Source organism: Candida metapsilosis, assembly GCF_017655625.1.
Source record: "Candida metapsilosis strain BP57 chromosome Unknown scaffold9, whole genome shotgun sequence".
NCBI classification, from domain to species: Eukaryota; Fungi; Ascomycota; class Pichiomycetes; order Serinales; family Debaryomycetaceae; genus Lodderomyces; species Lodderomyces metapsilosis.
Window position 1 is genome coordinate 90,371 of NW_027138167.1, and position 24,497 is coordinate 114,867.

At 38.9% G+C, this 24,497-nt stretch overlaps 13 protein-coding genes across 13 annotated transcripts; 9 read left to right on the plus strand and 4 right to left on the minus strand. All coding sequences in view use genetic code 12, as the record gives it.

Annotated features, from left to right (window-relative positions):
• Positions 1-1,092: 1,092 nt before the first annotated feature.
• Positions 1,093-1,944, plus strand: I9W82_005682 (uncharacterized protein; the record flags this gene model as incomplete). The annotated part of the gene is made up of 1 exon (XM_067694885.1): positions 1,093-1,944. The coding sequence occupies one exon, from the start codon at positions 1,093-1,095 to the stop codon at positions 1,942-1,944; it is 852 nt and encodes a 283-aa protein (XP_067545834.1).
• A 173-nt stretch (positions 1,945-2,117) lies between these two features.
• On the plus strand, positions 2,118-2,429 carry I9W82_005683 (mitochondrial 37S ribosomal protein mS33; the record flags this gene model as incomplete). Its single annotated transcript, XM_067694886.1, has 1 exon — positions 2,118-2,429. The coding sequence occupies one exon, from the start codon at positions 2,118-2,120 to the stop codon at positions 2,427-2,429; it is 312 nt and encodes a 103-aa protein (XP_067545835.1).
• A 40-nt stretch (positions 2,430-2,469) lies between these two features.
• Positions 2,470-3,870, minus strand: I9W82_005684 (uncharacterized protein; the record flags this gene model as incomplete). Its single annotated transcript, XM_067694887.1, has 1 exon — positions 2,470-3,870. One exon carries the CDS (start codon positions 3,868-3,870, stop codon positions 2,470-2,472), a length of 1,401 nt encoding a protein of 466 aa, XP_067545836.1.
• A 147-nt stretch (positions 3,871-4,017) lies between these two features.
• I9W82_005685 (uncharacterized protein) lies at positions 4,018-5,355 on the plus strand (the record flags this gene model as incomplete). Its single annotated transcript, XM_067694888.1, has 1 exon — positions 4,018-5,355. The coding sequence occupies one exon, from the start codon at positions 4,018-4,020 to the stop codon at positions 5,353-5,355; it is 1,338 nt and encodes a 445-aa protein (XP_067545837.1).
• A 52-nt stretch (positions 5,356-5,407) lies between these two features.
• MBF1 (Mbf1p) lies at positions 5,408-5,863 on the minus strand (the record flags this gene model as incomplete). The annotated part of the gene is made up of 1 exon (XM_067694889.1): positions 5,408-5,863. The coding sequence occupies one exon, from the start codon at positions 5,861-5,863 to the stop codon at positions 5,408-5,410; it is 456 nt and encodes a 151-aa protein (XP_067545838.1).
• A 567-nt stretch (positions 5,864-6,430) lies between these two features.
• Positions 6,431-7,372, plus strand: I9W82_005687 (trans-2-enoyl-CoA reductase (NADPH); the record flags this gene model as incomplete). Its single annotated transcript, XM_067694890.1, has 1 exon — positions 6,431-7,372. One exon carries the CDS (start codon positions 6,431-6,433, stop codon positions 7,370-7,372), a length of 942 nt encoding a protein of 313 aa, XP_067545839.1.
• A 127-nt stretch (positions 7,373-7,499) lies between these two features.
• Positions 7,500-8,033, minus strand: I9W82_005688 (peptide-methionine (R)-S-oxide reductase; the record flags this gene model as incomplete). The annotated part of the gene is made up of 1 exon (XM_067694891.1): positions 7,500-8,033. The coding sequence occupies one exon, from the start codon at positions 8,031-8,033 to the stop codon at positions 7,500-7,502; it is 534 nt and encodes a 177-aa protein (XP_067545840.1).
• A 161-nt stretch (positions 8,034-8,194) lies between these two features.
• HMT1 (protein-arginine omega-N methyltransferase) lies at positions 8,195-9,214 on the minus strand (the record flags this gene model as incomplete). Its single annotated transcript, XM_067694892.1, has 1 exon — positions 8,195-9,214. One exon carries the CDS (start codon positions 9,212-9,214, stop codon positions 8,195-8,197), a length of 1,020 nt encoding a protein of 339 aa, XP_067545841.1.
• A 1,437-nt stretch (positions 9,215-10,651) lies between these two features.
• LRO1 (phospholipid:diacylglycerol acyltransferase) lies at positions 10,652-12,673 on the plus strand (the record flags this gene model as incomplete). The annotated part of the gene is made up of 1 exon (XM_067694894.1): positions 10,652-12,673. The coding sequence occupies one exon, from the start codon at positions 10,652-10,654 to the stop codon at positions 12,671-12,673; it is 2,022 nt and encodes a 673-aa protein (XP_067545842.1).
• Positions 12,674-14,942: 2,269 nt separating this feature from the next.
• I9W82_005691 (uncharacterized protein) lies at positions 14,943-16,475 on the plus strand (the record flags this gene model as incomplete). Its single annotated transcript, XM_067694895.1, has 1 exon — positions 14,943-16,475. The coding sequence occupies one exon, from the start codon at positions 14,943-14,945 to the stop codon at positions 16,473-16,475; it is 1,533 nt and encodes a 510-aa protein (XP_067545843.1).
• Positions 16,476-16,617: 142 nt separating this feature from the next.
• On the plus strand, positions 16,618-18,633 carry I9W82_005692 (ERMES complex Ca(2+)-binding regulatory GTPase; the record flags this gene model as incomplete). The annotated part of the gene is made up of 1 exon (XM_067694896.1): positions 16,618-18,633. The coding sequence occupies one exon, from the start codon at positions 16,618-16,620 to the stop codon at positions 18,631-18,633; it is 2,016 nt and encodes a 671-aa protein (XP_067545844.1).
• Positions 18,634-18,758: 125 nt separating this feature from the next.
• On the plus strand, positions 18,759-20,508 carry I9W82_005693 (RRS1; the record flags this gene model as incomplete). Its single annotated transcript, XM_067694897.1, has 4 exons — positions 18,759-19,381; positions 19,670-19,754; positions 19,809-20,218; positions 20,295-20,508. 4 exons carry the CDS (start codon positions 18,759-18,761, stop codon positions 20,506-20,508), a joined length of 1,332 nt encoding a protein of 443 aa, XP_067545845.1.
• A 241-nt stretch (positions 20,509-20,749) lies between these two features.
• On the plus strand, positions 20,750-24,469 carry I9W82_005694 (uncharacterized protein; the record flags this gene model as incomplete). Its single annotated transcript, XM_067694898.1, has 1 exon — positions 20,750-24,469. One exon carries the CDS (start codon positions 20,750-20,752, stop codon positions 24,467-24,469), a length of 3,720 nt encoding a protein of 1,239 aa, XP_067545846.1.
• Between the last annotated feature and the right edge of the window lie 28 nt (positions 24,470-24,497).

Consider the following 24,497-nt stretch of genomic DNA (forward strand, 5'->3'; position numbering starts at 1 on the left):
CGAAAGTTGGAATGTAACATGCAATACCCAATTTATTCTTATCAATGCGCGATTTCCAAATAGGAGCCGACTATCGCTTCACGTACTGTAAAGAACACCAAAATGCTCTCTCAAGAACAAGTATAGTCTCTTGTGGTTCTAGTAAAGAGATACAACTCTATAAAGCAAGACGAATACAGTATAAGATTTAACATTTATTTTACATATGTATGTAAATCCTCCCAAACTTAGCACGATGGCTCGAGATATTTTGCCAATTTGACTTCAAGATTCAGTACATAAAAGGAACCGAAAATATTATTGCTGACACACTCTCGAATGGCATTTGTGGACGACATTGGAGTAAAGGGCCCTAGTCTTGTGACTCAACTCTTAGAATTTGAGCTGACCGTTCAGTTTCATCAAATGTACAGGTACACATTTGATCGTGTTAAAGTCCCCGGCATAGCCAACCACTTGACTATGTCTTGAACAATCTTCACGACTGAAACAATTCTCTCAGCTCAGGATTTGGAGGTGAACCGATCACTTGGTTAGAAGCTAGCATATTGCTGTCATTTTAACCAAGGAATGGAACACCGCTGAACATACCCTTTATGATAGATCCATCAGATCCAACAACATATGAAAAGGACATGAAATCCTCACAAAGAATGGAAATTTCTTTGGAACAACAGAGACATTCCTCAGGTGACCCAATACAGAATGATGCAACAACAACCAATTATAAGAAAAAAAAATGTAGATAAATTAGTAACATGACTCCTCTTGATTATTTTTTTCTTGACCCCCCGGTTTTCGATATTATTCGGATTTATATGTCCGGGATATGCCTTTCGCTCATGTCACATTTTAACTTCATATAAGGAAATGTGGCATCATAATCTGCATCCTATAGTACGACACTGAGTATGTGCACGATACATCTTACGTGATGCTATAATAACCTTAAACCTGGGGGAAGTATGTGGTGAAAAATTTTAATGGAGGGGGGTCTTAAAAGACTATATAGTGTCCCACAAATGGCCTTCTATTCGATTCAGTTGAAATTTTTCATCAACAACCTACTAATCCCCCAATTGAGTTTACAACATGTCCCTTCAAGCTTCTAAATTTATTCTTAGCAACGGAAATGCAATTCCTGCTGTCGCTTTAGGAATTGGAGCCAAACACTTCAAGCACGGTAAAGGTGAATTGGATAAGCAATTGATTGGTACTTTGGAGCTTGCATTGAAAGGTGGTATCACCCATATTGAAGGTGCTGGATCTTATGGTACAAATGAAGAAATCGGAATAGCGTTGAAGAATCTGATGGTTAAAAGAAGCGATGTTTTCATTACTGCTGAGTATCTCCCAGTTGAAGAAAAACATATCAAGCATCACAATCCATATGAAGAGTTGAAATCTGATTTGAAGGAATTGGGAATGTCATATGTTGATTTGTATCTCCTCCACCAAGAAGTTGGTAAGAATGGACCTGGTTTGATGAAGCAATGGGAGTATATGGAGAGATTGAAAGATGAAGGGTTAGCTCATAGCATTGGAGTTTCAAACTTTGGCATTGAAGAATTGAAACAACTTTTGAACTCAAAAACAAAATGGAAGCCAGTCGTCAACCAAATGGAATTCACCGAATACTTACATGATGATGTTCCTGGAATTGCTGAATACTGTAAAGAACAAGGTGTTTTGGTTGAAGCTTACGCAGTTGTATGCCACAACAAGTCCCTTCACTACGTGTTGACCCAAATTGGTGAAAAATATGGTAAGCACAGTCAACAGATTTTGTTGAGATGGGTTGTTCAAAAGGGATTGTTGCCAATCACCAAGGGTTCAAAAGAGGAGCATATGGAGGGTATTGTAAATGTCACCAATTTCGAATTGCATGAAGAGGATATGGAAGAGATCACCAGAGTTGCAAAAAAGAAAATTCATTACAAGTAGGCCTCTGGGGAAAGCTCTATATATAGTAGATCTTTAAAGAATATATTCGGACTACATTTCTAATGCCTCTTTTAATGCCACTGGTTGAATCCTCTGTTTGGTGTATCGCTACCAACGAATTTGAAAAAAAAAAATTCTTCATCAACCATCAACCATTCCATTCTAATCAAGCCATGTCGTCCATACTCAAGTCACTACCCTCGAAAAGCCGATTGGCTCAAGTCAGAAAAGCTAGCGCAGAGATATTTGATGAATTTTGGAATCCAGCAGGAAAAAGAAACCCAGCAAAAATATTAAAGAAGCCATTGTTGGGACCTGAAGTTGTCAAGTATTACGGAGACAACAACGCTGTTCCTACATTCAAAGATTTCAAGAAATGGTTCCCAGAGTTGAAATTGGTGGATCCTAGAGAAGCTCACAGGACGTTTATGGTTGAGGATAGAAAAAGGAGGAATAAAGGTGCTCCAAAGAAGAAGAAGGCCTAAGGTATATTTGTTTATTTCCTTGTACATATTAATACATATATTATCTGAATCTAGCCCGTTTTCGAATAGCAAATGTATCAGTCACTTCATCCATCAGTTGGTTAGAGGTATTGGCTTTGGAGGCCTTTGTGCTGAGATAATCCCAAGACTCGCCATTTGATCCTCGATTGAATACAATGATTGTCTCTTTATCTAGTAATGAAGCAGAATATATTACTGTATCGGTGGATAGCAATGTTTTTACTACGTCATTCTCATAAAGTAGAATTTGATGCTCTGATATGATAAACCAGCGACTCTCGTCAACAAAGATATCTAGTATCGGCATTTGTGTCTGGATGGATGTGATATAACCCAATGAATCGTCAAGCTTGTAGACACATAGCATATGACGATCGAGTTGTACAAAAACAAGCTGATTAAGATGTGAGACTCTAGTGACACCACGCGTGATATTCTCTGCAACTTCCTTCAAGTTCTTTGTCTCCCGACTGACCACCTTCAATAACCTCATTGATATTACACGAAGCTCCAAGTATGATCCAATCACCCTCGCACTTAATAGCAACTCCTCTTCGCTTGATGAGCACCAACAAGTGTGCACTCTTCCTGCTGATTCCATAATCAGTCCATTCTCTTCAACTTCACTTTCAAATTCGATATGTACCAATGGCTTGGCAAAATGGGGTCCGCCGACACCATTTGATCCGTACACTTTCAAATTGTATCCAGATAGATCCTCATTTCGATCTAGGAGCTGAAGCCAATTTCCACTGTGTGACCAGTCCATGTGAGCCTCTTCTGAAACAAAGCTTCGAAGTCTGGTAGAGTTTATCAATACGCTAAACAGCCCTGTGTTCAAAAACTGGTACATTATTGGTGGAACATTGTATTCGAAGGTATCGGCAATTAAGCACCAAAAGCTCCCACTTGAAGTCTTGCGATAGATTATGCGATCTTTTATCGGTTTATGTACTGTGCATAGCTTGCGTGTACAATCCAACGAATATAGTTTTGCACTTAAATTGGATTCAGAAAACAACACAACCTGGGTACTATTTGTATATCCCGTACCTTTTTCTTCCTTTATAGGTGGTAACCATTCAAACGATTCAATCACTTCAGATTGCGGTTGCCGTATCAACACCAGTGAAGCCTCATCTCGATTAATATCAAGAACAAATAATGCAGCCATATTTCGAATCAAAACCCCCAATTTCTCACACTCCCTGCCCTTTTGGTTGTACTCCCATTGAAAGCTTATATCAAGTGCTGGAGGAATATCTTTGGTGGGAAATTTAGACCGTATCATATCAATCACTTCGAAAGATCGACGTAGCTTATTCTGTGGGACTTGTATTATTTTCAACTCAATCAGGTCTTCTAAAGGCTGGATTTGCCCAATGTAGTTTCTACATGGGGATAACTGTACCTGTGTCATGGGTTCCTTGTGGATTTGGCTTCAGGGGAGAAAGACTTTTTTTTTGAAGAAAACGCGGTACAAAAATCGAAACCAAAACAAATAAACAAAAAAAATTCCCACATCAGCGGAACAACTTTCTAATCAAAACAGCATTGCATCCTCACCATGAAAACAAGCAAAAGGTTGGGTAATGGGAAACCTAGGAGAGGTACACGTGCTTCCAAAACCCATAAATCAAAGTCAACTTCGCCAACACCTCGGGATCTGAATCTACTGCATCATCATCCAAGGAATATTTTTGCTCGAGATAATAAGCTTTCATCGTTATTTTCATCGCAAACTGAAAGCACACCTGATCCAAGCACGCGAAGGACGAACCTTCCATATAAAGATGACGATGAAGGAATTTTTGAAAGAGATAGTTCTCCACCTCTTGATATAAGAAGAAAAAGAAGACTGTTGACACCACCAGGTCAACTTAAGGAGTTAACGTATGATTTGAGCAAGGAATCGCCTCCTGGAGAGTTATCCCATGATTTTTTTAATATACTGAAACCTAAAAACTCAAAGAAGAAGAAGAAGTCGGCCTCTCAAGCATCCCAAGAGAGACTAAAGAGTCAACTACAGTCCCCATTGAAAGGTCACAATGACGTATTGGATAGAGGCAGTCAAAGAGACCACAGTCACGGTGCAAGAAGAATCTCGTACAACAGTCGAGGGAGAAGAGTCAGCTCGATGGGTAATGGTTTTGAAGGAGAGCCGCATCAAGACGTTCCGGTCTCTGAATACTATAAACATCTTGACACGTCAATTCCTGAATCCGATAGAATGAGGCAGCTCTTGATTTGGAATTTGAAAGCGGAGCTAGACAAAGAGGAAAATGACATGAAAGCAAAACAAGGCCAGATATCGTCAGATAGTCAAACGGTTAATAACATTGCAAAAACTATCAACGATGAATTGATTCAACTGTTGAAGGATTATTCAATATCAATGGATTGGAAGGAAGGTTCGCTGCAGAGAGTCGACTCTGTCCTTCTACCTAACCCTAAAAACAAGACAAATTTGGAAAATATAAAGAAATATTCATCGGAATTGAATGCGTTAAAAAGTGAGAAGCGTGAATGGGAACTAGCGTATCAGCGATTGACTTCACTTATTGATACAGTGGCCACCCCTTCAGAGACAGAGGCTTTTGCAAATAGCCTTTCCAATGAGAATGTTCAAAGTGAGCTTGCCTTGGATCCAAATTTTGTTCATGTTGAACGAAATTATCTCGATATTCATCAAAATTTGTCCAAAGTGGAAACGGATGTTGAGCTGTTGTTCTTTTCAGCCCGGCAAATGAATGAGCTTACTGAAAAGATCAATAGCAGAGGTCAAGATGAGTTGCAAAATGACATCTCAAATCTATTGACGAAATCGTTACCAAAGTCTCATCCAGAGAAGCCAGTAGATTCAAAAGACATCCTACGGGCAATCTGTCTCCGTGCAAAAAGATAGACTTTATAGAGTTAAAAAAGAAAAGTCGTTTATTTCGTCACAATAATGCTATTTACGATTTCTTAGCAAACAATGGTTCACCAATATTCTTTCCTCTCAACTTAACACCCAATGCCCTTTCTAGTTTACCCAAAACTTGTTGGTTTGGGATAGCTCTACCAGCTTCATAATCATTGATGACGTTTGGCTTTTCATTGACCTTGGTGGCCAAATCCTTTTGCGTAAACTTCTTCTCTTGTCTAGCTTTTTGAATTGCCTTACCAACGTTTGTATCAACCTTCTTTACAGCAACAACATCATCGGTGGCATCTAGTTTGGTTAATCTTTGACCTTCAGGGTTTGATTTGGTGTTTGCTGATCCATACTTCTTCTCGGTACCTACAACCAAGCCCGATCTTCTAGCAGCATTCAATTGTGATTGAGTTTTGGCAACGTTTTCTCTTGGACCACCGCCTCCAACTCTGGCTTTTGAGCCAATAATAGTAACTGTATTCCAATCGTCTGACATTGTTTTGAAGTGATCTATCTAGATTCTAAAGTAGTTTATGTGTATCTTCAAAAAGATAAAGTTGTTTGATGTTGACTCACTTTATTTTGTATTTGCCATTTGAAAAAGAAAAAGAAAAAGAAAAAAAAGAAAAGTCAAAAGACTGAGAGAATCCTGCATATAATACTCGAGTGTGATCAAAGCAATTACTGTGGCAGTTTTGCTCCCAGAAGACAGTTACAAAACAAGCAGTGCTCAGCAAGTGGTACCGGTGTAGCTATCCATTGTAGACAGACAGGCGGTTCTATTGGTGAGCCTGTTTTATTTCCTGGGGAGAGGGTGTAAATTCAATGTGACTACATGACAATACGCTACAGTTATGATAGACGCCAATATAACGCTGCGTTGTATCCTCTAGAGACATTATATATTCCTTTTTGGCCTGTAACCAGTCCTTATACAAAGTGTCCTCAACTTCAACTCTTTCGAAGTTGCAAAGCAAGATCTGTTCTAAATCCTTCTCAGTCAGAAGGAGAAAAAAAAACGTCAAATTATTCCTCCTTTTCCCAAAGATTGCTAAGGATAATAATGACATCAATTGAGGTCAAACCACGTTCGAGAACACTCAAACCATACTCATCGAATGAATTGACTACTGATTCTTTGGTGGATGAGTTGATTGAAGAGCTTAGTGCTGATAATCACATTTCAAGACATAGACTTAGATTGACCAAATTGGACAATGGCAAACAAATTCCATTGGTTGCTGACAAGACATTTGCTGAAAATGGGATTCCTAAAAGTGAAACCAATATCCAACTTTATATGAAAGATTTGGGTCCGCAAATTTCATGGCGTACTGTGTTTGTGGTGGAGTATTTTGGACCATTTATATTTCATGTTTTGTTTTACAACATTGCTAAATTATACAATGTGAGCCCATTTGAGCACACTCAGACTCAAACTTTGGCTTACTGGATGGTTTTGTTGCATTTTGCAAAACGTGAATACGAGACATTATTTGTTCACAAGTTTTCCAACGCCACAATGCCTGCATTCAACATTTTCAAAAATTCAACTCATTATTGGATATTATCTGGTTTCAATTTGGCTTACTTTGTGTACGGACCCGTTGGAAAACATACTGGATTCTTAGGATCCTTATTTCACGTTAACCAGTTACCAAATTGGGCTCAATACTCTTTAGTTGCATTGTGGGCCTTTGCTGAACTTTCCAACTTTAAAACTCACCAAATCTTGAGTAACTTAAGAAATGAAGATACTAAAAAATATGTCATCCCATATGGTTATGGATTCAATTTAGTTTCATGTCCCAACTACTATTTCGAGTCATTGTCATGGTTTGCATATGCATTGTTGGTTGGTAATTGGTCTGCGTGGATCTTCCTCTTTGTTAGTACTGGTCAAATGTGGCTCTGGGCAGTAAAGAAGCACAAAAGATACTTGAAGGCATTTGGTGACGAGTACAAGAAGTTGAAGAGAAAGATTTTTGTCCCATATGTTATCTAAGGAAATAGAGGGTGAGAGTGTAGTTTTGTAGTAAATAACATTCATTCATCAATAAACCTCTAAATAACCCCGTAACCTCTATCAAACGCCATCCTAAAAACAAACACCTCTACTCCTTCTACTCCTTCTACTCCTTCTTGTCTGGGTTCAAGTGAAGCGAGATACTATTAACACAATGTCTCTCATCAGTTGGAGTATTGAACCCTTCACCTTTAAAAACGTGTCCCAAGTGACCACCACACTTGGCACAAGTAAGTTCCTCTCTCACCATGCCATGACTCTTATCGGTGTTAATCTTAAGTGCGCCAGGGATAGCATCATAAAAAGCAGGCCATCCACAACCAGAATCAAACTTGGTGCTAGCTTTGTAAAGTGGATTGTGGCAAGCAACACATTCATAAACACCGGTATTTGAAGATGGAGTTTTGTTGTACTTGCCTGATCCTGGTGGTTCAGTTCCCTTTTCTCTCAACACGTAAAATTGCTCTGGTGAAAGTATTGCTCTCCATTCGTTATCGGACTTGGACATGTTTCGTACAAATTGAGTTTGTGTGGTTTGCTGTGTGCGTCTCTTGATACCAAAAGTCAAATTTCTTGTTCTAACACCTAATGATGGGGTTGATCTATGCTTCACAAGAGTTGTTGCTTGTTGACGAAGCATGAAAGAGTGGAAGGCAAATTGAAAAATTCAGTCAGAGAAAAATCTTTATCTTTATATAGATTCACTGTTGCACAAAAACTGGTATTAGCAACCTTCTCTTTAAGTCTAGAACATCTAGATACATTACGTTTCTGCAAAAAAAAAATTATTCTATTGCTAATCTAACGAAGGAAGTACTTGTACTCACCTTTTTGATTCCTATTAACGTCATTGGTTTCAGTTTGCAAATCCCATTTGAGATCAATGTCGTACTCTCTAGGATTGATGGCGCTTGGTCTTGCGTAGATCTCACCATAGATCAAATCACCCTTTTTCAAATCCAAAACTTGATCCATGTAAAAAACAGTTTGTTTCCAGTGGGTATATTGATGCATTGGACCTGTTGGTAAAGTGACTCTTTCTTTTCCAGGGAAAATAGCATCCCAATAAACAATGTATGCATGACACAAATCAGTTTCAGTGGCAAACAATTCAAATTTCCTTTTGAACGAAAGCTCCTCCTTCTTGACTGTGTTAATATCAAACTCGAAAAACTTGAAACTGTTTGTAACCAATGCTTGTTTGTTGACAGTGTCAACCAATGGTTCCTCCATTGCAGTTTTGATAAACGGCGAGTAATCAAAACCGTAAACATCTTCCCAGTAATGAATCTTTTCATCCTTATATTGACCATCTTCAATACCAGCAATATACATTTGACATTTATCTGGCAAAATCAAACCTCCTTTAACAAGGTACTTGTCTCTGGCATACAAAACAGTATCCAACATTGATTCGTAAAGTAAGAAATATCCCATCCATTCAGATATTATAATATCAACGGAATCAACTGGCAACTGAATATCCTCCAATTTACCTTGCAACAAGGTGATTTTATCACTGAACCCATTCAATTCGACAATTTCGCTAGCCCTTCCAATAATCGACGACATGTCAACTGAGTACACATGCTTGGCTCCTGCTTTGACAGCAAACATTGAAAGTATACCAGTACCACAGCCAACATCAAGAACAACTTTATCCTTAAATGCTTCTTTGTTTCTGTACATAGCATTTCTATAACTCAATGTACGTGATGTATCTTTCAACATCTCTTCATGAATACCAAAATGATCATAAGATGAAAAATAGTGTTGCTCGTATTTGTCGAGAGTGGACTTGTCAGTGGCTGATTCGGACATTGCAAAAAGAGTATCTGGGGATAAATTTGTTGAGATGATATAGGTGAATCTATCAGTCCAAAATTTGTTTTGAAAAATTATTCACCCACGCGATGGAGGACGGGAGGCGCACAAAAAAAAGAAAAAAGAAAATCTGAGACAATCATCAGCAAAGACAAAAAAAAAAAGAATTGGACGAGATAAGAATCGAACTCATGACCTTTCCCATGCTAAGGGAACGCGCTACCAACTACGCCACACGCCCATTTTCTGACAAAAAATTTTGCCGGTTTAATAATCCAAACTAGTTTTGATCACGTGCTGGACATTTTGAACAGTCGTTTCTTTACATTTTCAAGAGTATAATCACAGGTTTGCCATGGATGATATTTCTAAACTACTTTTAGGCTTTTCTTATTTAATTTAAGCCTATTTTGGAGACCTCTAAGAAGCAGATGAGTGTTTAGTTGTAGAATTAAAGTCTGAAAAGTCTATTTCAACTATTTAGAATAGTTGAATGTTCGTTAAAGGCTGTCAATAAACATTTAGGTGGTGCAAGCTTTTGATGTGTCTTTGTTTTGGAATGTCTGGACCGATGATGGCTCCATTATTCTTTTTTCAAAATTGAGCTCTTGTGAATAAAGTCGCATTACGTCTTATTTTGATATCCTGGGTGGTCGAATTGGTAAATTATTCATTCGGAGAGTAGCTTTGACTTCTCTTGGTATAATTTTGGACACTTTTAATTGATTGCAGATTTATCTAATTTTTGTTAAAAAATTTGCATCAAAATCTTCTCAATTTAAGAATACTTCACGCAACAAGAACAAATCAAGCACTTTATCTTGAAAACTAAAGGGAGTCAAAGTATCAAACAAATAATCCATCACTTTTCCTAGATTTTCTGCTCTTTTCCAAATTCAATCAATACGGTTCTAAGCACCGTCCGAAAAATACTTATTTTTTTTGCAGCAATCGGCTTGAGATCCGTGAAGCGGCTCTATGTTTTGCTCAGATCTGAGATCCTTGACTTTCATAAGAGCCAACAGCTTGACAAGAATTAGATTCGTCACTAGGCTGAACCTGCTCCAGGCACGTACTCGACTTTCCTAAGAGAACCTGATTGCGTCTTTTTCGGATGTAACTTGTATATCTCCGACCGACAAACGAGGCGGACATATAACACGAGGTAGAGTTTAGTGATGATTGCTGTTGCCATTGAAAGCGTATATGAAAGAGTCAAATTCACATGGATCCTAATCCTACCAAAGTATTTTGTACAGGCCATCTCCTCGTCAGATCTCTGCTGATCGGCGTGTTTTGTGTTCGGCCCTTCTAACTTCTTGTGATTTTTTTTTTTTTTTTTTCCCTATGTTTGCTTTTCCTCGTATGAGAAGTATACACAGGCGATTTTTCAAAACAAGACTTTTTTCTTATATCCATCAACTACCTCGAGGAATGTCTACAAATAGGACAAGAAAGCTGTCACACGAGAAGGATGTATCGAATGGATCCAATGCAAAGTCAACCGCAATAAACGACAACAACAACAATACTGACGAAGAAGATGGAATTGAAGAGGTTGATTTAACCCATGACGATTCCAAAACACACCGTCGCAACTCAATCACACTCCACCATCATAAGAAACACCATCACAGTGATACAAAAGCTAGAAAAAAGATCCGTGAATCAAGACGGTTTATATTTATTTTGGGTATCATTTTTGGACTTGTGGCGACAGTGTTTTTCTCAACCAACAAGGCCAGCTTTTCTACCGAGCTAGATCAGTTAGTCAATTTGAACTTTGACAATTTGAACTCTTTATTTGAAGACTGGAAAGGTTGGAAGGACGTGTTACCCTCAGGAATCCAATCATATTTGCGTGATACCGGTGATGGCGATGACAGTCTCCATGGATCTGCTGAATCGTTTAGTGTTGGGTTGAGATTAAGAGCCGCAAGAAACTATACCGCAAAGTATAACGTGGTGATGGTACCAGGAGTCATTTCCACCGGGTTAGAATCTTGGAGCACAACAACCCTGGGTGATTGCCCTTCGATTGGATATTTCAGAAAGAGATTATGGGGGTCATTCTTTATGTTGCGAACAATGATTCTTGACAAGACGTGTTGGTTAAAGCATATAATGCTTGACACAGAGACGGGATTGGATCCTCCCAATGTAAAAGTACGTGCGGCACAAGGGTTTGAAGCGGCTGATTTCTTTGTTGCTGGGTATTGGATTTGGAATAAAATTTTACAAAATTTAGCTGTCATTGGATACAGCCCTGATAATATGTTGAGTGCAAGTTATGATTGGCGTTTGACATATTTTGATTTGGAGAGACGTGATGGATACTTCAGCAAATTGCAAAAGCAAATTGAAATGACAAAAAAGATTTCTGGTGAAAAGTCAATACTAGTTGGCCATTCAATGGGGTCACAAGTCATTTTCTATTTCTTGAAATGGGTTGAGGCTAAAGGTGAATATTTTGGCAATGGAGGACCCAATTGGGTCAATGAGAACATCGAAGCAGTTGTTGATATAAGTGGGTCGTCTTTGGGTACCCCCAAAACAATACCGGCATTGATTTCTGGAGAGATGAAGGATACTGTTCAATTGAATGCTTTGGCCGTGTACGGTTTAGAACAGTTTTTCAGTAGGAGAGAACGAGTTGACATGTTACGTACATTTGGTGGAGTGGCTAGTATGTTTCCTAAAGGAGGCGATTTAATTTGGGGAAATTTAACCCATGCTCCTGATGATCCAACCAATACTTTTGAGACCAATGACACTAGTAAGGAGATTGATGGACCAAAAAGTGGAAGCTTTGGTACTTTTATTAAATACAAGGGCAAGGATGGCGAAGAGAGAGAAGTTACTATTGATGAAAGTTTGGAACAACTACTCGATGACTCACCTTCGTGGTTTTCCAACAGGGTTAGAGAAAACTATAGTCATGGTGTAGCCAAAACTGCAAAAGAGTTGGAAGCCAACAATCAAATTCAAAGCAAATGGGTCAATCCATTGGAAGCAGCGTTACCCAATGCACCAGATTTAAAGTACTATTGCTTCTATGGCGTTGGTAATCCTACCGAACGTGCATACAAATATGTTCCTGCTGATAAATCGGTCAAGTTAGACTATGTCATAGATAGTGATTCAAGTGATGGAGTTATGTTGGGTGATGGTGATGGAACGGTTTCGTTACTAACCCACACAATGTGCCATGAATGGCAAAAGGGAAGTAAGTCGAGATATAACCCTGGTAACGTTAGTGTCAAGATTGTCGAGATTAAACATGAACCTGATAGATTTGATTTAAGAGGTGGCGCCAAGACAGCCGAACATGTTGACATTTTAGGAAGTGCTGAGTTGAACGAGTTGGTTCTCACTGTTGCTTCAGGAAATGGTGATTCCATTAAGGACAGATATGTAAGTAACTTGAAGCAAATTGCTGAGAGGTTAGATATATAGAGTTGAAAATTGAAGAGTAGGAAATCGATGACATGGTAAAGTGTAGTCCTTTCTTTGGCACCATTTACGAATGTTACACAATCTTTTGCACACTCCACTTCTCTACTCCAACTTGGTAATTACAAATGTGGCTTAAACTCTTGCCCCCAAAATCGTACGGAAATCAGTACCCCAGAGTACACAAAGGCGTTAAGCCTTTTCTTATCCTGGTAAGCGCGATGCTCGTAAATGGTGTGGCAGTCTACAATTTAGCTGGGTGGGCCATAATGGGATTCGAACAAAGTAAGCACCAGCCATCTCCTACAGATGCTATTGCACAACAAGCAAGCTTTGTTTCACTTGAGTTGTGGTAATGAGAAAAGGTCACACGAGGGAGTAGTAGTAGTATTGTGCTACTGTTTTTCTATTTGTACTATTTACATCTGAAATTTAACAGCAAGGGGTGGTCTCGACCTATGAAACTTTTCTGGTATAGACTTTTTAAGTGTAGTGAAATGTGAGAAGTGGGGTAACTGAGACTTCAAACATTGCTTTTTTTTCAAAGGTCGTACTCCGTTTTAGCATTTGATACATAAGACACAGAGGGACAGAAAAGATCTACGTCATTCTGTTGTGAAAGAGCAAATGGACTGAGCTGCACACAAGGTTTGGCAATAAAGTGTGAGAAATTAAGGTTTGTTTATCACACAACCGGAGTCAATTAAGGTTTTTGGCCCGAATATGTAGATGGACTTAGCGCAAATAGATCAAAAGGGTATATCATCAGCTGAACGATGAGAGACTTATCTTTAGTGCAAAGACAAAGAGAGAGATGGTTATGATACTTGCCCTTTTCCCCTTGTGTGATCCAGGTACAATCTCTTAAATAATAGAAGGAAAATCGATAATAATAATTCTTTATGTTTAGGTTTTAATTGTTCCGTATGAGTTCCTGCATAGATCAGCTTTTATTTTTTTTTTTTTATTTTTTTTAATTTTTTTAATTGTGTGTCATACTTTTTGCTTGATAACCTTTTATGGTTATAATTTTTAAATACAAACGAACGAAAGAGATCTTTGGCTTTTTTTGTTATCTGTGATCAGTTACACAACAACGACAACAACAACAACAACCACAATGTCAAAGGGAAGTAGAAGGTATGCTTCAGTTGTGACTCTCACATGAGTATCATAAAAACCCTTTTCATTCTAGAAGAAGCAGGGCGGGGTTGTACAGGCAGCACGGCAATTAGTGATGAAAGTGATGTTGTCATCATCAATCTATATATTCTGGTGTGGGGTTACACAGCAAACTTGTTAAAACAATAAACTTAATGTACCGAAGGTTTTTTTTGTTTTTTTGTTTTTTTTGTTTTGTTATTGTAATAATGTAGAATTACTTATTACTATTGTATCTATCTATCTATAGCAAAAAGGTTAGTACCCTTTTACGAATTGGTAGCGCATGAATTAGAAAAATAAAAAAACTCCCTAAACCAGTAATTAACACAAAAGCAGAAGACATTACACAAAAACTATCATTTTGTCCACCTTGAGTAATAATGTCTCTGGATCAACACAGTCAGTTATCCCGAGACCATGAGTGTAGGGCGCTTGCATCGGAGGTGCAAAGCCGTAGTAGAGCATTCCAGTCTGTAATTGAAGAGTCAGTGCTCATGTATGAGTTGAGGAAAAAGGTCTTCAATCTTTGATCTTTTCCTGTTTATCTTGTTATTCATGCCTCCGCTTTTCCTTTAGATCGGTCGAGAATGAACAACCCTACGATGTTTGCAACCACGCGTCACATTTGCATTTACCAGACGCTCTTATACTCTTTGCTCCCCCAATCTCCCTACCTCCTCATCTCTTCTACTTCCACTAACGCCATACACCACTGTACAACTCTTTTCCTGCTTTTAAACTTTTATAGTTTCAATGTCAAAGAGGACAAAATTAGAATTTTTTTAACAAATGTAATGCACAAAGGGCAGAAAAAGGGGAGGAACAAATTTCAAATAGATTTTTTTAATTTTGCATTGTTTTCACAATTCAACAACACCCTAATTTTCTTATTTTAAAATCTATGATCATAAAATTCATTTTGTATTATTCCCCTCCATTTTGCCTTTAATGTGTATTTATACAAAACTATATTTCCACTCTTTACCTTGGAATTTTGTTTATTCTTTTTTCAAGAGAACCCCCCCGCCCCCCCTCCGCTCTAAATGGATGAACCATAAAGCATACCTAATCACTCAAGAATATCATCAAGTCCCTTATTCCCTTTAACATGTTTAACGGTACTTCCATCAGACAGGACAATGCAAAACACGACGACGAGCTAAAATATCCTCATCAGCTTCCTCCTACATTGCAACTGACGCAGTATGGGTTACAGCAACTGCCACAGCAATTGCATCAACCTTTGCAGCATCCACAATCGTTCCCTTTCCAACCCCTACAACAACCATTTCAAAGGCAACAACAGCAGCCTCAACAACCACAATATCAACAAGGTGTATTCTTTCAACGACATCAGCCAATGTTACCTTCCATACTCTCGCAACAGCAGCAACAGCCGCCGTTCACTCAAGATCAGCCACCACAGTTTCCAACTGACCCTTCACTTTCAAATTCAAAACCATCGGAGGAAGGTGCTGACAACTCTTTACGACAAGATGTTCAGTCAGTGATGATGCGCAAATCCAAAAGCGGTACAGATGGTACGAGTGATGAAAATCTATGTCCATTTTGCAACAAGCAATTCGCCCACAAGGGTTCCTTCCTACGCCATTTGGAAACTCGCAAGGGAGACTCCTGGCATCCAATTGATGAGTGCAACAATATAAAAAACCAACAGACACGAAGGAAAAGCATCGAAGTTTCTACTCTTGGTTATGGTGGTAGCAGTGTTGGAAGTATCACGTCCATGGACTCGACACCAATGGGGAAGTCATCTTCACGCAAGAGAAGGGTAACAAAGAAAAGCTTGGCTCGATCACAGATGTCAAGCGACTTAGCCAGTGGCCAAAAGGAAAAGAGTAAGCTTAGACGAAAGTTGCATGATCGTAGAATAAAGGCTAAAATTATAACCAATGAATGGCTTATCAATCAATTTACCAAAAAACCTATGCCTGATCAGGATAGCTCGCCAGCTACATTTTGCCAATTCATTGCTTTTTATGTTCCTATAAAAAATTGGCCCTCATTAAACGAAATTCCAAACAGTTCACTATACGACGAAGTATTGAATCAATTGCGTAAAATAGAACAAGAAGATTTAAATACATTGTTTATTCAAAGCATGCAAGCGTATGAACAATTGGACCCAACAGAAAGAAAAAGGATTTGGCTTGAAGAGATTCAAAATTGTTTAAACTCGTCTATAAGTAATTTTACACTATTCGATTTAAACAATATCAAATCTATAATTGACAGGCGTGAGCAGCTCATTTTTGAAGGTATCTGTGCCAATGACAATTTATCGGAATTTGTTGGGACCGAAGATAATCCCACCTTGGAAGAAGAAGAAGAAGCAGAAGATCACGAGGAGGAAGATGCAGACGCAAGTACACAAGGGTCTCAACACACTCACAATCATGTACAACCTCCATTTAGCTACACTCAACAACGCCATCTTTCAACCTCCCAGTTTACTCAGCCACAATCTGGACCTGCATATCAACAGCAACAACCACCGCCGCCGCCACCACCACATCAGTCATTACGTTCGAATAGTTTACCGCATAACTCATATCTCCCTCATTTGCCAAACATTTCAAATAACGACTACAATGACTTCAGTTCTTCTCACTTCTTTTAAATAGTTTGATAAACAAAGTTAGAACATTGCTCCTCTGATATGCGTATTTTCTTTTTGCAGCACACTCCACCAAGAAATCGCCATTTCTTTTTTTTTTTCGTCCTCTCACCAAAACATCCCACACATCTCTTTGCCTCTATCAATGTTCCTCGATCTGATACGAATAGTCGTGTGCGGTGATGAATCCGTTGGAAAATCATCACTAATACTGTCCTTCACCAGAGAATCAACAACTGACTCATCCATTACCCATGTGTTGCCACCAATTACCATTTCAAGAAACGATTATGAAGAAGTTGTACTTGAGGCATCATCAGGAACTCATGACCGTGATTCAACTCGCAACAATCGAAATGGAGGTGATAATAGCGATACTTATAGTCAAATGAGTGTGTTTGATATTCTGCCTTATATACCAACAACGGTGACAATTGTCGATACAAGTTCATCGGATGATACTTCACTACATCGAGAACTCAAGCGTGCTGATGTTATATGTCTTGTTTATTCCGATCATTACACTTATGAGCGTGTGTCTTTACACTGGATGCCTATGCTTAGATCCCTCGGTGTCAACTTACCAATTATTTTATGTGCCAACAAGTCAGACTTGTCACCCAAATCGGCATGGAAAGGCCAAGACAACGAAGAGTTTCTTCCATTGATCAATGAATTTAAAGAGATAGAGGCAGGATTGCGATGTAGTGCCTTGAATAGGTATAATGTTGTTGAAGCGTTTTATTTGTGTCAACGTGCAGTTGTTTATCCCATTTCACCACTCTTTGACGCTATAGAGCATAATCTAAGACCACGTGCTATTGAAGCTCTCAAACGGGTGTTTTTCTTGTTCGATGCCGACCAGGATGGATTCTTAAACTTTGATGAATTTAATGAATTGCATAAGAAATGCTTCAAGAAGGAGGCTTTACGAGAAGACTTTGATGATAATGTCAACTACATTCGATCTAAAATATTGTCCAATGGTGATGGAGGTATCAGCGAGGATGGATTCATGCTACTACATAAATACTTTGCCGAGTCTGGTAGACATGAAACAACTTGGATTATATTACGTGCCAACCACTACACAAACTCGCTATCATTGGATGATAAATTCCTACATCCTCATCTCGATGTTAACCCCAATTCCAGTGTTGAATTGAGTCCTACTGGTTACAAGTTCTTTGTTGATTTATTTCTCACATTTGATAAGGATAACGATGGTGGTTTGAATGAAGCGGAAATAGATAATCTTTTCCGGCCAACTCCCGGTATTCCCAAGTTATGGATGGAAACAAATTTTCCATCTTCAATTGTATGCAACGAAGGAGGGTATGTAACCCTACAAGGATGGCTCTCCCAATGGAACTTAACAACTTTCTTAAGCTACAAGACCACATTGGAATACTTGGCGTATTTGGGATTCGACGAAGGCAATTCAATCAAGGCTTTGGAGGTTACTAAGCCGAGAAAGATTCGACAAAAGCAGGGAAAGATATATCGTGGTTCTGTCAATGATCGAAACATTTTTTATTGCTATGTTGTGGGAGCTCCCAAAGCTGGTAAAAGTTCTTTGTTGGACCTGTTCCTACATGGCCAATATAGTGAAATGTACTCTCCAACTATTCAACCTCGATTGGTAATCAAAGATATCGAGTTGAGAGGAGGAAAACAGTGCTACTTGATTTTAGAAGAGCTAGGTGAGCTAGAGTCGGCTATACTAGCCAATAGAAAGAGACTAGATGAGTGTGACGTGGTATGCTATACTTATGATTCATCAGATCCAGAGAGTTTTCAATACTTGGTGGATTTGCGGCAAAAATATGCCAATTTAGACGAAATACCCTCAGTATTCGCAGCATTAAAAGCGGATTTGGATAAACAACAGCAAAGATCCGACGTGCAACCTGAAAACTATACTCGTGACTTGTTTCTTAGTTCGCCGTTGCATATTTCTTCGTCTTGGACGTCATCATTGCAGGAGCTATTCATACAACTAGTAGATGCAGCAAAGACTCCAGCAAGTGCAACCCCGGGATTGGAACCAGAACAAGCAGTGGATCAAGAAAAGACCATGCATTTGGTCATGGCTGGTGGTGCAATTGGTGTAATGGCTTTAGTATCGATCTGGATGTTGAATAGTATGCGACGTAGATGAGGCATTACACAAAGAGAGAAAATTGATTTCATTGATTTTTTTCGTCCTTTTTTTTTTTTATCACCCTCTTCTCATCTCATCTTATAGAAAGCTCACCTTCATATATTCCCCTACACTCATCAAGCATGTCTCTGGAAAAAGAATACAAGCCAGTAACGGTTAACAAACCAATAGAAAACACATATGATCTTGGAAATCTTGCGACTTTTGACCCAAATCCAATGTCGAATGAAAAGCTAAGAAGCAAAAATGAATCTGAAAAGGAACAATACATTTCATCCGTCACCAGAGACAATGTACAGCTTTTAATAAACCAGATATTGTCCTTACCTGTAAAGACAACTACGGATAACCAGGGGTCACTGACGGGACACAGTTCATCAATGACTTTAATACAATTACCCGAACCAACCACCTTGTTACCCCGTGAGAAAGCCATTCCTAAACCAAAACCACCTACGAAATGGGAACAATTTGCTGCTAAGAAAGGTATCAAAGCTAAAGCCAAGGACGGGAAAATGGTGTATGATGAAGAAAAGGGCGAATGGGTACCCAAATGGGGTTACAAAGGAAACAACAAGAGTTTGGATGATCAATGGTTGGTTGAATTGGAAGATGAGCCAAAGAAAAGAGGCAGGGATGATGGTGATGATTTAATTGATCCTAGAACGCTTGCTAGAGCTGAGAGGAAGAAGCTAATAAAGAAGAATGAATTGCAACACAAACGAAATTTGAGAAACGCCTCAAAGTGAGTTTAATTAGGTTATAGCTTTGAAATATAGGTAACCACATTTGACTGTGTATCAGCTGTAGACGTACTTTGTCAAGCCCCACCACTTTTACCTTTTTGGTAAAGATTTTTTTTTTTTTTGTCACATTCGACAAATACCCGCTTTGTATCGAAGGTCGTCAATTATCTCAGTATATTCAATGAGTGCATATGAGCCTGATAAATACCTACCTACTATAGATGTACGTTACGCAGTTAGACATTTACGAACTAGCAAATACTAACGCCAATCTAGGCAATTCTTAGTGTTGCCAATTTAGAGGAAATTACAGTGAAAAAGATTAGAAAGGCATTGCAGGAGTTGTTTGGTGTGGACTTGAATGCACACAAGGTACGTATATGATAGCCCAATGCCATACTAAGTCTGTACTAACAGTTTTTACAGAAAGAAATTAATGAGGTGATTTTGAACAGATACTATGATCTTCAGAGAACCAGGGAAGAGGAGTCAGAAACTGCAAAGAAGCGAAGTCGCGAGGAAATGGAACGTCAAGATGCATTGCTTGCAGCAAAGCTACTGAGACAAGAGACGGTCAGACAACCAAGAACAAAGCGCAAAGTTATAAAGGCCTCCTCTACTAAGGAAAAGACACGGAAAGCCCCTAACAATGCATTTAATCGGGAAATGGCTCTAAGCTACGAACTTCAGGATGTTATTGGCCAGGAGAGGTGCTCAAGACCGCAAGTAGTGAAGCATTTGTGGGCTTACATCAAGGGCAAAGATTTACAAAATCCTGCCGATAAACGACAAATTATTTGTGATGACAAGCTTCAAAAGCTATTCAAAAAGAGTACGTATGACAAACCAGAATTTTTGAGCAGCATATACTAACTTAAAAACAGAATCTGTTGGTGCATTTGAGATGAATAGAATCTTGTCGAAGCACATTTTCGCTCCTGAAGATAACGATGATAATGCTTCTTCGTCTCAAGCGCAAGATGACATAGTAGTTGATAATGACAGCGACGAGGACGACGAAGGAGAAGGAGATTATGCTAAAAGTTCAATGGATGGTGAAGCGAATGTGAACATAGAAAAAACTGCAAAACAATTGGAGGCTGAGCTCACATCAGAGGAGGACTAACTCCAGAAGGCAACATGTTTAATTTTTAGATTCTCTATTGTATAACATAAGATCTTATTGCTTACATTCTCTTGGAACAATCCTTTCGACCTTCATATAGCTGGATCTTACAAGCCGTTTTGTGTCAAAGATTGTTTTGGGGGTTCCTGACATTCCGCGGTTCGAATTTTTTATTTTGTTCTAATGAAAATCAAGCAACAAAAAAAAATCCAAAGTAGGAGGTCAGATCCACAGTCACGCCATGATTCTGGAGAGTCTGACTACTACAAATGCAGACAATGATGAGCTATACAAGTATGTTCTCAAGGTTATACTTCTTGAATACTGCAATGAAACTCGATTCAGAACACCTATTATATCGCCGAGTAAACCCTCACAGGCAACTGCAAGACTGAGTATGTTACTTGATTCGGTACTACCGAGTTATGCCATGAAGCAATTAGAGGAGCGACTACAGGAGGTAATGACCAAGAAGACATCATTAACGGACGAAAAGATCAGGCGATCAATGCTTAGATTATATACCGAGTTTCTAGATAAACAAAAGTCCACCACCAACTTGCGCAACATTGACTTTTTGATTCCGAAATTTGCAGCATACGCTAACCAAGAGTTGCGAAAGCTTGGCTTCGTTGATGAGACGGAGATTAAATCTGAAGTGTTCCGACAAAGCTCAGAGTTTATTGACATGTTGATCAATATTTTAAAGGGAAAGAAGGATCCAGACCAAACACTTATTGCTCGTTTAAATGAGAGAAAGGCTGAGATCAAAGGAAAACTGGGATCAAAAAATAGCAGCAAGGAGGAGTTCAAATACCCGACAAAGTCATTCAGAGTTGATGATATGAGCGAAAAGTTATTAAAAGAGTTTCGAGACGTATTTCAAGTGAATAATACAAAAATACAAACCGACGTGTTTAAATATAAAGACTCAGTTTCAACAAAGAACCTACATGAGGATGTGAAGAATGTGTTGTCGAGTGAGGAGAAAAGTGCAGATTATGCAAACGACTATGCAACTCAAGAGTGGAAAAAGAGACAAAATGACATTGCTTCTCAATTGCATGCTAGGTACAAAGTTGTACATGACTCCCACAAGCTTACATTGTCTGTTCCCCAGGATGAGCAATTTCACGTACTTCCTCCTATTGCTAAAGCAAGAGACCTTTTTAGGCTCTTAGTTTTATACACAATCAAGCACATGCCAGACTCTCAAGATAGCGATTTTCATCTACCACCAGATATGGTTGACTTTTTAAACATCGTTGCTCGTGTTTGGTTTATTGACTATCCTACACGTGCTGTTGCTCTATATTCCGCTGGTAATCAGTTCAACAAATTTTCCATGGACCTTGTTGTAGGTGAAGAAATCACTTCAAGGGGTGTCTCATTAACTGCTTGTGAAAGCCTTTTCACCAGTCTTCGGAAAATAATTGATGATGGAGGAATGAACTGGCAAGAAAAGGATTATTGGAGCATTGAAGATCAAAAGTTGTGGGTGGACAATTTGACAATAACATACAATGACCTTTTCTCATCATTGAGGTATTGCTTCACAAAACTTTTCAAAAAGGATGACAAACCCAAATTTGGACCATACTTGGAATTTCTCGCTGGAAATATAGAGACTGACTCGTTATTTTACAGGATTGAAAAGTCTGGATTGCCACAAAAGTGGGAAAAGAGGTTGACAAAAGCACTTTTGAAAATTGCTGGCAAACGATACGAGGAGTATTTGGGAAACTTACCGCGTGATGAGACATTGAACGTGTTACACGTATTGGAAGTATGTGATCAGCTAGTAGGCGATATTAAAAGTCTTCAAAAAAAGTACAAAAATCCATTTTTGGGGTTCTTACCCGTTGCCAAAACGGTGGCATCGATCACGACTGAAATGTTTGCAATTGATGCAAAAATCATTTTAAATCATATACAGAGCTCCCACAAGAGAAGAAATGAGAGTATACCAGTTAGCGATGCCTTGGAGGTATATCAACTGCTTAGGGAAGTAAGAGAGATATACTACCAAGTCGTCCCTAAAAACCCCAAGTTTGATTTCGATCTAGAGGCATTCTTTTTCCCTTATTTGAATGCTTGGGCCGACGACTCAGAGGAGAAGCTTGTGGATATTGTCAGAGAAGCGTTGAAGAAAGATGACTATCAGCCAATCAGTTTGGACGAGAGCAGTAAACGTAATAGTCGAGCAGTGTTGGATATTTTTACAATAATTAGACAGTATTTGACAATATTGAACAAACAAGGCTGGCAAAACGAACATCAGGTCCTGCAAATTTATACTAAATTATTGCGAAGCATTTCCAATTGTGCTTTATATTATTCCGACCAGATTACGACAAAAATCAACCGTGAGCTCACACCTCCCAAACCTGAAACTGAAGAACAACATGAGACAAGAAAGAACTGGCTCAATGAAGTGAAAAGTGTCGTCAACAGTATTCAAAATTTCAACAGAGCTGAGCCAGTGGTGGTTTACAATTTCGAGGCTGAAACTTGTATAGCTCTCAACAACATTGCATCAATGATTGACAGTTTAGCCAAGCTTGAGGAATGGTTGGACCCGGAATCTATATCGAGGTCATTAGCCGAATACAAACCTAGTGCAAAACAAGAGTTTTTAAGCCATGTGTTTACTGTAAGAGTGGTGAAGGCGGAAAACATCATATTGTCAAAGGATTCTACATTTGGAAGAACTAATCCATATGTTCAACTAGTTGATGTTAGCAGCAGGAAATCCATAGGTAAAACTAGAATTTTGAGGCCCACAACAGATCCAGAGTGGGACGAAGAGTTTGAAATTACAATACCAGCAAATAGTACCTTGGAGTTGTCTGCTGTGGTTTGGAGCGAAAGCATGGGCCAGCATCAAATATGTGGAAAGGCATTTTACGAGCTTAATCCAAAGCGGTTTAAACACAATGGATTCCCAGAGGAACTATCTTTAGATCTTGACATACTGGGGAAATTAGTAATAGAAGTGGCGGTTGAAAGTGAAACCTTGGATGCAATGTTTGCCATGGGAAGGGCATATAGAGCTTTAAAAAGAGCTCAAGAAAAATCCATCAAATCAATGGTTGAAAAGTTTCTGGGGTTTATCGAAGAATGCTTTTCCAAGGCAAATTTGAAAGCTGTTTGCGCCAAAGGTCAACCTTCTACTGTGGAATTTGAAGCTTCGATAGAGAATTTATGTGATTACTTGAATTTGAATTTGAGTACCCTCAAGACCTTTTTGAGAGATGATCTTTTCTTGGAAGTAATGCTTGCAACCTGGAACGTGATAATAAAGTGTGCTGACGAGTTGCTATTGCCAAAATTATCCAAAGCAAAAGTTGATGTTGATTCTAGCAGTTGGCTGGCAGTTTCATCCAAGTTTGCCAATGTGTCTATTTCCACGAAAGCAATGTTTGGTATCGATAGTCCGTTGAGTGTGGTAGAGATTGAAACTGTATTGCGTTGGCTAGATTTGTTAACGGAGTTTTTCCACAATGAAGGAAATGGTCCACCTTTGGAAGACTTGAAAACGGAAAAATACCAGTCGTTGTTGTTGATACCAGCTTATTATGATCAACCAGAGGACGAGTTGATTGAGGAGGTCGAGATCCTCTCCCCTGGTTACGTACAAATGCTCACCAATCGAAACCAGCTGAGTTTTGAAGGACCAATCACTTCAATCAAGAGAGGTGTAACATTGAACAGAAGTAAAACGATGTACGCCAGTGCTACAGCTAAAAATAGAGCTCTCGCGGCAAAAGAGAAAAAGGTGGCAAAAACAGACCCAGATGCAAATATGGTACTAAAGGAGGATATAATCCTAAGAATTCTATTTGCTCGCGGTCAGAAGGATTTTGTTCGTCTAAGGCTAAACCAGCGTGCAAAATTGGCGTACAGCCTAGCAACTGAGAGAATGGCCAGAATTGCCGCAGAGAGGAGATTACATAAGTAGACATATACACTTGATCTAAAAGATATAT